Source organism: Pipra filicauda, unplaced genomic scaffold, assembly GCF_003945595.2.
Source record: "Pipra filicauda isolate LSUMZ 115617 unplaced genomic scaffold, ASM394559v2 scaffold84_size4826128_pilon, whole genome shotgun sequence".
NCBI classification, from domain to species: Eukaryota; Metazoa; Chordata; class Aves; order Passeriformes; family Pipridae; genus Pipra; species Pipra filicauda.
In genome coordinates this window covers 2,907,452-2,920,321 of record NW_024105031.1, presented here as the reverse complement: position 1 = coordinate 2,920,321, position 12,870 = coordinate 2,907,452, and the positions used below count along the sequence as shown (strand labels likewise).

The following is a 12,870-nucleotide window of genomic DNA, read 5'->3' as shown; positions in this document are numbered from 1 at the left end:
GATTTACAGGAAATTTCATTGTAACTTGTATACCCTAGGTTTTCATTTGTTTTTCTTCCTTTGTTATATACCTCGTTGTTTGTTTATCCATTTTCCTGAAAAAGGATTTTTCTGTCACTGTAGGTATCTTCAATGACCACCATGGACACCCTTAACCAGGGGATGGCAAAGTGTTGAGAGGAAATTTCAGTCTACCTGATGCTGAGCAAAGAGACAACATTCGCAGGCCTGGCAGGGTCAGGGTAGAGGGTACCCTCAAATGTTACCAGTACAGCTGAGGACCACAGGCTTACAAGCAGTGTCATCCTGAATTCTAAATAGCACCTCTAGTGCCACTAAAGAAGAAGAAAATACATATAATAAATAAGATTTCCCCTTATAATTGGAAGTTCTTGGGCCAAAAATATTTTACAATGGTTGTTGCAGTAGGCTGTCATTTCCTGCACAGCTGTTTGTTGTTAAGCACCATTTCATGGTAGATAAACCATAACCAGCTGTGGAGTACCAGTAACTTACAGAGTAACTATTAAAGCTGACAACTCAATGTCTGTTACAAACTGGATTTCCAATCCTTTTCAGACACAAGAAGGAATTGAGGAAGCCAACATTTGGTCCTAATCTTCCTGAAGTTCCCCATGCCCATGAATTTGGCAAGCTGAAACACACTTGTAAACTGCACGGACACTCTAAAATAACTATTTGATTAAGATGATGCTGGGAATGTAAGTGCAGTTTTGAGATTTTCCACTACACAGGAAGAGCTCTACAGTTCAAAATATAACTGTACATTCATAACAAACTGATCTACGTTACAAAAAAAATAAAACCACACCAAAGTGATTAACATGAGCAGCTGGTGTCTGTATGATTCCAGGTTAAAAACCTAGGAAAGCTAGAATATCTGAAAACCAAGAAAGCAGCAACTAAAAATCCATAGGTTTTATGATGCCCACACAACAAACACACAAACACAAACAAAACAATTAAAAATTTTATTTTTATAAAAATAAAGCAGGTATATTGTATCATGACAGCCTCAACTCTAACCCATGTGACAGTGTTTTAACTTTATTATCTAAACATTTTCTTTACTAGAAATTTTCTTATATAGGAAGCCTTATTACTGGAATATATATTATTAGTTAGTAAAATTTATAAACATTTTTTTAATGACAGCATATAGAGTTCCTTGAGAAAAGTTTGGGCACATATGGATACATAGGCATCTTTACTGTGCAGTGTTTATAATTTTGAGAATACGGATGAAAGAACATTTATTTTGGGTCAACGTTAAAAGTTATTGTGAGGAAATATGTATTTCTTTGAACTTGTAACAAATAGCAAGCTTTCAAAACTCAAGCCATTGTCCTTTGAGCTAAAGGAAGATATCTGTTGACTCTTGGGTACAGAATAAATATCTTTTCGCTTAAGTTGAAATCAGCCTGCTGAGAGCAACAACACACTGTATTTGCACACAAACATGTTTGATCCTAATGCTCACGAAGGCAAATTCAGACGTTTCTCATCTTCAGGCTTAAATCCTACATGAAAAGCAAATAGATACACACACACACACACATACACGCATTTACATTTGAATTAAAAATATATTGTACCAATGCTAAGTACCTACTTTCACCAAAGCGAAAACACCAAAGTGAAATACCAGCAAAACCAAGAAACTGTAAAAATCTTGGTTTACTATTAAACTTTTGAACTCAGTCTGTCAAATTCCTTTGCAGATAAACAGAATTCTTGTTAGCCAAGTGATGAAAGTTTGCATTACAGGATTAATGGATATAGGGAAATTACAAAAATAGAATCAGAATCATCTCATCAAGTAAACCTCTGCAACACCTGACACCTCATTATTTTTCAGAAAGGGAAAACAGCTGCAAAGCTGTTTGAGGTAAACATACAAATTTAAAACATTTAGAACATTTAGAAACTCTAAAACAATTATTCTTAAATCAAACTACTTAATCTACTTCTGCACAGCACTGTTTCCCTGCTGATTGCTTTCCTGACTGGAGGCAAAACCTGTAGATTGCATGTCCTAAGACACAGGTTGAACAATGGAGATAAATTCTTTGGAATTCAATTTATATCCCTTGTTTTTCTATTGAGGTAAGATGGAGCATCTGCAAACACGTCAAAACTATTGTAAGCAGACTGTTTATGAGCCCAGACCGTGTATCTTTTCTCCTGAGAGAGAACGGAGCTTATTTTCCAGTCCACAGTATTTAGAAAGGGACATTAAACATTTTAACTGACACTGAATTTTGAAACTTAAAGATACCAGGCAGAGGTATCACACTAAGGGAAGCTGGGAACAAATTTCAGCAGCTTTGTGCTATGGTTTTGTTACAGTTTTGTTCAGGGACTGACTTTGAGATTTCTCTGCAGGAACAGGTTACCTGCCACAGCCACAGGCTGTCCAAAATAGTACCGCGCGCAAGACACCTACACTGAGATTGTTGTATCAAAAACCAGTGAGTATGGAAATAAAAGGGCAAGGAAAAAAGGTTACTACACACACAAAGAACAAATGATCTCTGTTCTTAGGGGGAACATAAGCAACATACATGTTACTGTCCTTATCTTGGTTAGCCAGAACCTCCCAAATACACCGACCATCCCCTGACCCTTCCACCAGCAGAGACACGCTGTCACATGTTCACACTCTCCAGGGTACCACCTTATATTCCTTTTCCTGAGATTCTTGTCTTCAAGTGTAAATCAGTGTGAATCTACTTTTCTCAAGTGGAATCAACGTGAACCAGCAGGGCATGGCCTATACTTCATACCTGGAGCCTAAATTCAGAAAAAAACCCCCTGTAAAAACCTGGGCTTGAAGATTTTTCTTTGCATAATTTATACGAGATGTTTTCTCCAAGAAACCCAAGTATCTCAGACAACTGCTTTTTAAAGATCTGTCCTTTACTGTCACATTTTCCCTAACATTTCCAAGGGGCAATCCTTGGTTTTCAATAGGTACAGCTTCCATACATGTTAGGAATGTGTCTCCTCAAACGTCCTACAGCAGGAACGACTCCTACTTACTTATTTACCAGAAATGATTACATAGTCAACATAACACAGCCACAGAGGAACCAGTACAGATCAAACAGAAAACTCCCAAAGTGACTTTAAAAGTCACCTTAACATACAATGACGCTGCAAATTCACACTATTTTGAAACTACATGACAATAGGACAGTGGCAAAATAGGATAAATAACACTAATAGGTACTTTTTCCATGAGTTCTAATGTGCAACACACCTCAGCACTACCTTTTCCATTTTATTCTTGAACAAATTCAGGCACTGCACAACTCAGTGACTGCAGCAGCATGGAGTTCCTGATGCACATCATCTGTTGCAGCTAGTATAGACTCTTCCTGCCTTTGGAGAGGCAGAGGTATAAAACTAAGTCCTCAGAGTGTAAGTCAACAGTATTAATTTTAAAACATAAAACTGACATAGAAGGATGCAACAATGACTGAAGAATAATTCAAATGTTCAGTTCTGTCTCTGTATACATAGAATTGACATTACTGTATCAAAAAGGCACTCATACAACAATTTCATTTCTGTTTTGTTCAGGCAACAAAAATAGGAAAGGTGGAAAACCACATCTGGTATCTGACAGACAACAGACAGGTGAGGTGTACAGTGTTGGAGCTATCTGTGTTGAAACACCTGCAGTAAGAAAGGAGCTACAGCCTCAGGTGTTTTGCAGAAAGCGCCCAGGAAGCCTGAAGTTGGGCCCCACATCAACGTACAGAGTTTTTAATGACTCCTTGACTCATTCCCCAAAAACACCATACCACCAAGGGGACCACTTTGTACCTCACAGCATAAATGATGTTACCAGTGATTCTATAGCTGTGGCTGAACCACTTGTACTCCTAGAATCCTATGACAGATATAAACACTCATGTGATCAACAACCATCCTAAGCAGACCTAACTTCTACCCAAGAATTCAACTGTTTTATACAGAGACAGCCTAGAGATGACAAGACATCTGACAGTCCCCAGTGGAAAAAAATGTAATTTAATCATTATCAGCAGTGTGATGAGAAAGGTTAGTTAAAAAAATTAACAGTATGTCTTTTTGTTTCATACTGTCACATTTTTTCTCCCCAGCTGCATGTGGACTGACATGAACTCATGGTTCAAATACAGCTGGTCTCTACACAGGCCACACAGAGACCAGATCTGAAATCTGTGCAACACCCATCCCTCTTCATTGCACCTGGCAATGTAAACATTCATTGCACCTACACACTAAGGAAGCAGCTTCTCCCATACTCTTAGCCAAACTCCAGAATGTTTAAGCTACATAGAACACCAAACTGATGTCACTTCCCTTTCTGGTACTTGTCTGTTTTTTCCTGCTTCGCCAAGTCTCTTCCACTTCCCTAGGCAGTCAGAAATGACAGATAAGAGAATGCAAAGAAACGGAGTGCAAATGCAAAAGGAAATATAATTGGTTCAAGACTCTCTACTGGCTTCAATTTTGTACAGTCATTTACAGCTGTCTAAAGTGTATGAACCACTGGCACCCAAGTGAGTGAGGAGGCAATTAAGATTTTGTACTCTTTCACAGTCGTTCTGCACAGATGCAAACTACTGGATACAGTATGAGACAGCAGCGACACACTGAGCGCTCTGGCTTGAAGACTGTATTGCTCCATTGGGAAGGATCCTGCTCTTCTGTGATATGTCTTCAGAGCTCAGACCTGGAAGATGCTGAACCCTTGGACTCCAAACCAACAAAAGTCCTTAAGTGATTGCTTAACATTGCAAACTTGTGCATGTAAATACTTTCATTACTTGCAGCAAGGTATTTTGTAGGCAAAGAAAATAAGGTCCCAAAACCAGGAAAGCTCAGCCTGATGTTACTCAACAAGTCCACTGTTCAGCCAAACATTCTACATTTTGACCATAAAACTGAAAACCCTTTAAACAATAATATCAGGCAAGCCAGCATGAAGTTCTGCATTAATAAAATCAAAATCAAGGTAAATTGAGAATTATTTTAGAAGCTCAGGTTGTCTGTGACACCTAATGTCTACATATATTTTTTAATGGAACGAAAAACTTTTTCCTTGGGTTAGAGACTGAAGTTTAACCCTGTCCACTACCAACTGGCTACCAGGCTGTAGCAAATTGAATGGTGAATGGTTTAGTTTTTAAAGAGATGTTTAAAACAGCTACATCCTTTCTTTAAAGCATCAGCACAAAGAGCAGGACTACAATGGGCAAAGGGAGGTTTAATTATCCCCAAGCCTTCAGTATTTGTCATTCTAAGAAGGGGTGGACCAGGGAACGCAACTAATGAAACTACGGAGAATGGCTGCAACAACACAGGTAGCTGCAGAGTTGTGAGTGGTCAGGTAATATTAAATTAGATTTTAAATAATTAAGTAAAAATCCTATGTTTACAAATATTCACATTTTAATTTTCTTCTGGGGCATTTAGCAGCACAGTCTCTTGATTTTTTTAAAATCACATTAAATCATAAAAGAACAGAATTCCTATTTCTTCATTCATCTTCAGACTTTGATTGTGTAAAATATTCTTAATACATTTTAAGAAACTGAACAAAGCAGGAGAGCAATATTTTTATTTGATGAGTTCACACCGATTGAAAATGTAAAAGAACATGTAAAAGAAATGTAAAAGAAATTGCTTAGAGGAAAGAAAGGTCTAAAGTCTACACATAAATTTCAGAAGTATGTATTAGTACTATAGTTCTCAAATTAATTGCATTAACCGTAACTGTTTAAACACAAAATATGCCTTTTTTAAGCAAACATTTCTTCTGTCTTAATCTAATAAATTCTTAAAGGGTACCAACGAGACCATCCTCACAAATTGTCAGGCATAGGGCTTGTTTGTTTGCCTCTCATGACAACACATCCCAAAATACAGAGCATATTTCAATTTGTTATTCTCTGAGTTGTCTGCCAAACTGCAGACGAATTGTAAACATGGAGAACATGTTAAGCCTATTCAAGCCCACCAAAAAAAAAAAAAAAAAAAAAAAAAGAAAACAAAAAAAAATCATGTCTTGCACAGTAAACTCTGCTATAATTTCCTGATGTAGGTCAAAACTCAGCGGGAAATCACATTGTCTATTTTTATCCCAGTTCACTGGAACTGCTTTACCTTTCTGTTTTCTTGATAAGCACAGCCCTGAAGATTTGTTCCTGGGGAGTTTTCTCTTTTTCATCAGTTGGTTGCACAAAAGGGTGGACAGCAGCCAAGATAAAGCCCTGCTGGTACAATTCTTGCAGCTGAGCTGGAAGATCACACAAGGAGGAGAGCTTGATTGCAGATGATCCTGGCAGCTCAGCTGGAAACAAAAAGAAATTGGTCAATAATCCTACACTGGACTATCATGTATTTTAAAATTCAGGCTCTTCAGAGTCAAGCAAGCTTCACACTGATCTACAGTATTAACACCAAAAGCGACCTTTCCTGACTCCGATTTTGTATTTCAGATTTTAGGCAGGCTGTCTTGGCGAAGGACTTGTATTACACAAGAGACTGGTGCAATTAAACAGATACGTTAAAATGCCAAATTCACTACATAGTCTGGCAGAGATGAAATGAAGAATTTAATAAAAACAAGGCAGTTGGTCAAAAGATATTTTAAGTTTTAGTAGCAGTCATAGTAGTGCAAGTAGAGGAGAGTGTGTCAAAAATACAAAACGAGAAAAAAGACAGTCAGTGAAGGTAGAACATGTCAAATTCAAAAGCAATAAAGAGAAGCATCCATCTACACAAAATTTGTATTATCAGACTAATAGATCACTGATGCAAAATGCTGATGAGACCAAGTGTCTGCCAATATGTCTGAAGACCACTTTGTAGCTATATTTATAATAGGAACGCTAAGAGTAATGCATACCTACAGCGATGAGAAACCTTTTAGAACAGACACTAAACCTTATACCTCAGGGTTCAAGGAAACCTATACAATATCAGACAAGGATGAGACACAGTATATGAAAATAATCCTTTTCCAATCTGCTTACTGTAGGGTTTTATGCCTTCCTGTGAAGTATTTGATGCTGACTCCCATCAGACACTCGACATACACACAGATACTTCAGCAATTGGAATCTTGTGGGCTTCAGAAGAAAATCCCATAAATCACCTAAAACATCTTTCTATTCTCTTCCTCTCTATGTCAGTAATTCTTCATACGTTTTTCATATCTTGTGTGAAAAAGCATCTTTCTTTCCTGACCTTTGCCTCTTCATTTCCATCTCTCTTGGAGGATATTTATTATTTCATCCATAAACCAGGTGAGAGCACATAGGGTGGTGAGATGTTCCTCCCTTCCCACTGAAAGGGGAAGGGATGTTGCAACAAACACGACAGGGGTTCCCAGAACCTTGCAGGCCGTCACGAAAAAAACCAGCACTGGAGAATAGTTTGTATGAAAGACACCGGCGATGCAAAATAAGGTTTCATTGTACTGCTTTTTTCATCAAACCATGTGGCTACTCTTTATGAATAATTTAAGAGGTTATCAAAAAACTAATAAATATTCAAACCAAATAATACAGAGGAATAATTTAAATAATAATAGAATAGATGTGCTTGGTATGTTTTTTTCTTCATATAAGACCACGTTCCAGAAGAGGATAATGGAACGTTTTGACCAAAAGTTTAAGATACAGAATTTTTATTATTTTTGCAAATAAAATGAGATCCAAGCTACGTGTACGTTGACAGACAATAGGGCTCTACCTTCTACAACAGCATACAAATCACTTCAGAGTCATAAAAAGAGATGGTACAATGAATAATGCATAGTAATAAAACCAACTGTTACTTACTGGACCCTACTGGGGATCAAAATGGGGAAACCCAGAGGTTAGAACTCCATTTGCCCTCCTGTGGCTCAGAGACTCCAAATATTTTTGACTACACCGCAAATAATTCAATTAATTAAAAAAATAAGAAAATCAGAATACCTTTCTAACTGAGGGGTTTACTTGAACACAATGGACTAACTAAACACTACTCAGTAATGTTAATTCTGGTAATAGTGCTCCAATTTTTAGCAATCATCTATGAAAATAGATGCTCGCCTTGCATATGTACATAGTATCAGGATTCTTCTGAGGATACCTTGGTAAAATTGGTAGAAAGTCTAGTCATTAACACGGGAGAGTGATTGCTTCCTCCTAAAAGCTAAACATGAGCAGAAAGTGTGAAAATGCATGTAATTGGAGCCTTGGGATGTAACTTGATTAAAAAAGAAAGGTAATAGAAAATAAGAAATGGGTGGGATCATCCAGCTGGTTCATCCTATTACCTAGAGGCAGGATCAGTCCTAGTTTAGCTATTTCTCACAGTTTTTCTCATCTATTTTTAAAAACGTTTAGTAATGGAGATTCCACAAGCCCCGTAAGTCATGTTTCAGCACTTCTCTATTCTAACTACTCCAAACCTTTTCCTAGCACCTGGCCTAAATTTCCCTCTCTGAAATTCAAGATTGCTACTTCCCCACTAGAGTATTTCTTTTCTGCAGCAGCATTTTATAATTCCTAAAACCTGTCATGCCTTAATCTTACTTTCTTTAGACTGTATAAACTTGGTCCTTTCAATGTTCTTGTTCCTTTGTGTTTTCGGTATTTCTAAATAACTTTTGATGGTTTTGTCCTCATTCTCTTAAATTGGTCCACGTTTTTCTTCAGGTATAGTATGTGAGCTTCATCACAGCAATCCAGTGTAAGTCTCATCACTGCTTCGTAGCACAGAAAAGCTCTTTAACATTTATTACATCTCATGTCAGGTTACATCATTGGGGGGGGGGGAAGGAAATTATTTTCCCCACAACTAACAGTGGCCAAATATCCCAGCCCTTAGTGAATTCTGGTTTTTTTCCTTTCAGTTTTCAAGAGCCATTCTGGATTCTGATTTCTAGTGCAAACAGTACTTCTCAGGTTGGCAAAACTCAATAAACACACTCAGTAGTCTATTGTCAGAATAATTAATTCAAATTATGAATTTTAACAGACTCTGAACAGAACTATTTTAAGCTTTACAGTTAATATATCTTTATGGGTTGATGCCAAACTATTGCTAATTTCTCCTTGGACTAGAGACCTTTTGGAGAGAAAAGACAGTTCCTGTTACACAGCTGATGCCCACAAAGCCTACATGAATTTCCTGAGTCTACAGACCTGTGCTGTGCATTCTTGTTATTCTACGACTGGTTTGAGTGATGCAGATTTCTCCCCAGAAATCACTGCTACTCATCATCTTCTGGTCATTTTAAAAGTAAGATATTTCTTCCAGTATCTTTCTAGGCATTAAGCTGGGCTAACAATCATATAATTCTCTTTAAAGGTAGTTTAAAAAAGGACATCACACTTTCCCAGAGAGTTGCATTCATCCTTCAACATTCTTTAGTCCAAATGGTAAGCTTTCAATTATTTCTTCAGTTAATTCCTCTAAGGTGCATACCTGTAAGTTTGACCTACTTGAAAACACCTAATTTATGAAATCAGTTGTCAATCTGATTTTTCCTTACTTTAACTTAGAAAAATGCTAACATTTTCAGGAAACCTTACACAGCTTCCAGTAAAAACCATTGAAACATTTGGTTTAGTTCTTAAAGAGAATTCTAATCATGCCACTTTGGGAAGTAAAAGGAAAACGAAAATTGTGTACAACGGGGACTTGAGTAAGGTAAAAGAGCAAAAGAAATACTAAATAAAATCTTGTATAACTCCACTGCTTATAAGCCTCTATTTTGCCAAAAGATAATGCTGACTTCTTTCAGCAGCCTCCTTGCTACTCTTGAACCACAGTTAGCTCACAGTTTTACATTCTGGTCCATGTTTCCCTATTTATTGTTGCACTTCACATCTTGACCTCAAAAGATTCCTTTGTTTATCCTGTCTACATCTAGATGAGCCTGTAAGAAACTCGTAAATGACAGAGGCGGTGTTTTTCATTTTGGCTAAGGCTGAAAGTGGAAATAGTAGTGCTTGCTGTTTCTGGAACTGATTACCAGGCAAATTAGTTTGTTGCCTGATTGATCATTGAAGCTGAAAACACTTCCAGCAATGCTCAGATACACACAGAAAACTACAACTTAGAGACCCTTCAAAAAGAAACAAAGTTTGTGTTATACAACTGATATCCATAAGGTGACTTTCCTTGTGTATTCTTTGCTGCTAATGGAAAAACCTGACAAAACACTCACACTGTCCTCATCTTACCACAGAAAAATCAATAAAAGGAGTGAGTTTCCATAAAAATTTACAGGTTGTGTCATGTATATATGAAAGGGGTCATCTCTGCAACTCCAAAAAGCAATTTATGGGAAACAGAGAAAGGAGGCACAATCTACCACAGGGATCCTGAGGGACTGAGAGCAGGCTGAGAAATATGATTGGGGTGACAGGCATTGAAGAGAACTTGTTCCTCCTGTGTTAAAGAAGCTCCTCTTTCCCTCCCAGTGGATCATCCAGGGCTCCTCCCACAGAAACCAAACAGCCACTGACCAGCCTCAAACTGAAGCATCTCATATGACCTCTGACAATTGTGCTACAGTCCACGCTAAAGAGCTAGATGTATCCCAATCAGATATTAAGAGAAAAGACAATTACATCAACTGTCTACAAAAAGTAGGCTGATTTTTCTGTATTAAAACAACAGATCTGGGTACCTTTGAGATGCTATAAACTGACACTTTGAAGTAAGAAAGGTTTGCTATGCTTTATAAAATAATGCCTGGATTCACCTATTAGCCCATGCTTAGTGACAACAATCAAGGACAGTACATCTTTCTATAATATATACTCAACAGAATTAGATGCTTTTAACTCTATTCTCTTTGATAAGCAGCAACTTCCTTTTCTTTATAGTTACATTTAAGACAAAGATAAAACAAACTCGTTTTTTAATTTCCTTTTAGTTGAATGATAGCTATGCTCCAGAAAAACTAAAACCAAAATGGCATTTATTTAATTTCTCTTTATTGAAGTGGTCAAATTCAGGATCAAATCTGTGTCTTAGTTTCTCAGTGCTCTCATCCTTAATATTTTATTTAAAAGGACAAGTACACAGTTCTACTCTAAATTTCTATTATCCTGTGTATCTACTATCTTGTAAGATTTGCTTAGTTTGCTTGCTCCAACAAAACGAATTAGGTGTTGGGATTTTCTGGTCTTCATTTTTTAACATGTTTTTCTGATTAAGTTTTTAGGCTCTTATTCCAGTCACAGCTGTTAAAGGTAGAGGGAACCCTTAGTGACAGTTTACATTACACATGAAAATGTCCCACAAAAATGATGGGGACTCCTTTTAACTATTTTTTGTTCCCTTTTTAAGTTTTCATGTTCATCTGCATTTTTCATGTTCCTCAATGTATTAAAAAACATTAAATAAGCCTTTTTCATAGAATAAGCCTTTTCATAGAAGCGGCTTAGGTCGGAAGGGACCTTAAAAGTCATCTAGTTCCAGCCCCCCACCTTTGCACTAAAACAACCACAGATCAAATTGGTGTGTACATAGATTGTACACGTTCTCTGTCTATACTGGGTACAGAAGAAAGCACTTTGCCCAAGATGTGATGTGTAATGGGGTCTGAAACAAAAGGCAGAATGGCAAACTCAATGGACCCACACTATCAAGCAACGCAGCAACTCAGTTACCCGGTAGCTGCATGCACATTACTCCTATTTCATAGAATCATAGAATAGTTTGGGTTGGAAGGACCTTTAAAGATCATACAGTCCAGTTCCCACTGCAAGGCGCATGGACATCTTCAACTAGATCACGTTGCTCAGAGTCCCATCCTACCTGACCCACCTGACATTTCTAGGGATGGTGTATCCACCACTGCTCTGCAAAACCTGTTCCAGTACTTCACCATCCTCATCGTAAAAATTTCTCCCTGAAGTCCAATCTAAATCTATCTTTTTAGTTTTAAACCATTACACCTTGTCCTATCGCAGCAGACTCTACTCTAAAACGTTCGTCTCCATCTTTCTTATAAGCCTCCTTTCAGTACTGAAAAGCTGCAATAAGGTCATCTCAGGACCTTCTCTTCTCCAGGCTGGAAAACCCCAGCTCTCTCAGTCTTTCCTCATATGAGACATGCTCCAGCCCTGTGATCATTCTGTAGCCCTTATCTGGACCCACTCCAACAGGTCCATGTCTTTCCTGTGCTGAGGGCCCCAGAGCTGGATGCAGGTGGGGTCTCTCCAGAGCAGAGTAGAGGGTCAGAATCACCTCCCTTGACCTGCTGGCCACGCTGCATTGGATGCAGCCCAGGATATGGTTGGATTTCTGGACTGTGAGGACACATTACTGGGTCACGTGCAGTTTTTCATCCACCAGCACCCCCAAGTCCTCAGCAGGGCTGCTATCAAATCCCTTCACCCCCAAGCCTTTACTGATACCTGGGATGGCCCTGACTCAAGTGTGAGACTTTGCACTTGGCCTTGTTGAACCTCATGAGGTTCACATAGGCCAACTCCTTGAGCTTGTCCTCGAGGGGCATCCCAACCCTCAGGTGTGCCAACTGCACCACTCAGCCTGGTATCATCTGCCCACTTGCTGAGGGTGCACTCTGTGTCATTTGACCAGGCCTAACACACATCAGCAGGCTCAGACTCTTCAGGAAATACAGTCCTAACTGTTCTCTTTTTCAAAACACAGTTTGAGAATATTTCCCAATCCATTGTCATTCCTGTGAGCCACTCCAGTTCAAGGCACTCACAGCCAGTGAACTATAGTCACTTGTACTCCTCCTGGAACCTCCTCCATCCAGCACCACAAAGACTTGCAGGCCCTTCTACAAACCTAGAGATGCTTCGGGTGACT

The 12,870-nt window shown here is 38.3% G+C and overlaps 1 protein-coding gene across 2 annotated transcripts in view; it reads right to left on the bottom strand.

The window, feature by feature from the left end:
• The window catches only part of RFTN1 (raftlin, lipid raft linker 1), a 97,758-nt gene that overhangs the window by 50,584 nt on the left and 34,304 nt on the right, over positions 1–12,870 (bottom strand). For both annotated transcript variants that reach the window (XM_027723799.2, XM_027723797.2), the window contains exon 3: positions 6,181–6,367. In XM_027723799.2, coding sequence (XP_027579600.1) covers positions 6,181–6,367 — 187 coding nt within the window. The remainder of the gene's footprint in view (positions 1–6,180; positions 6,368–12,870) is intronic.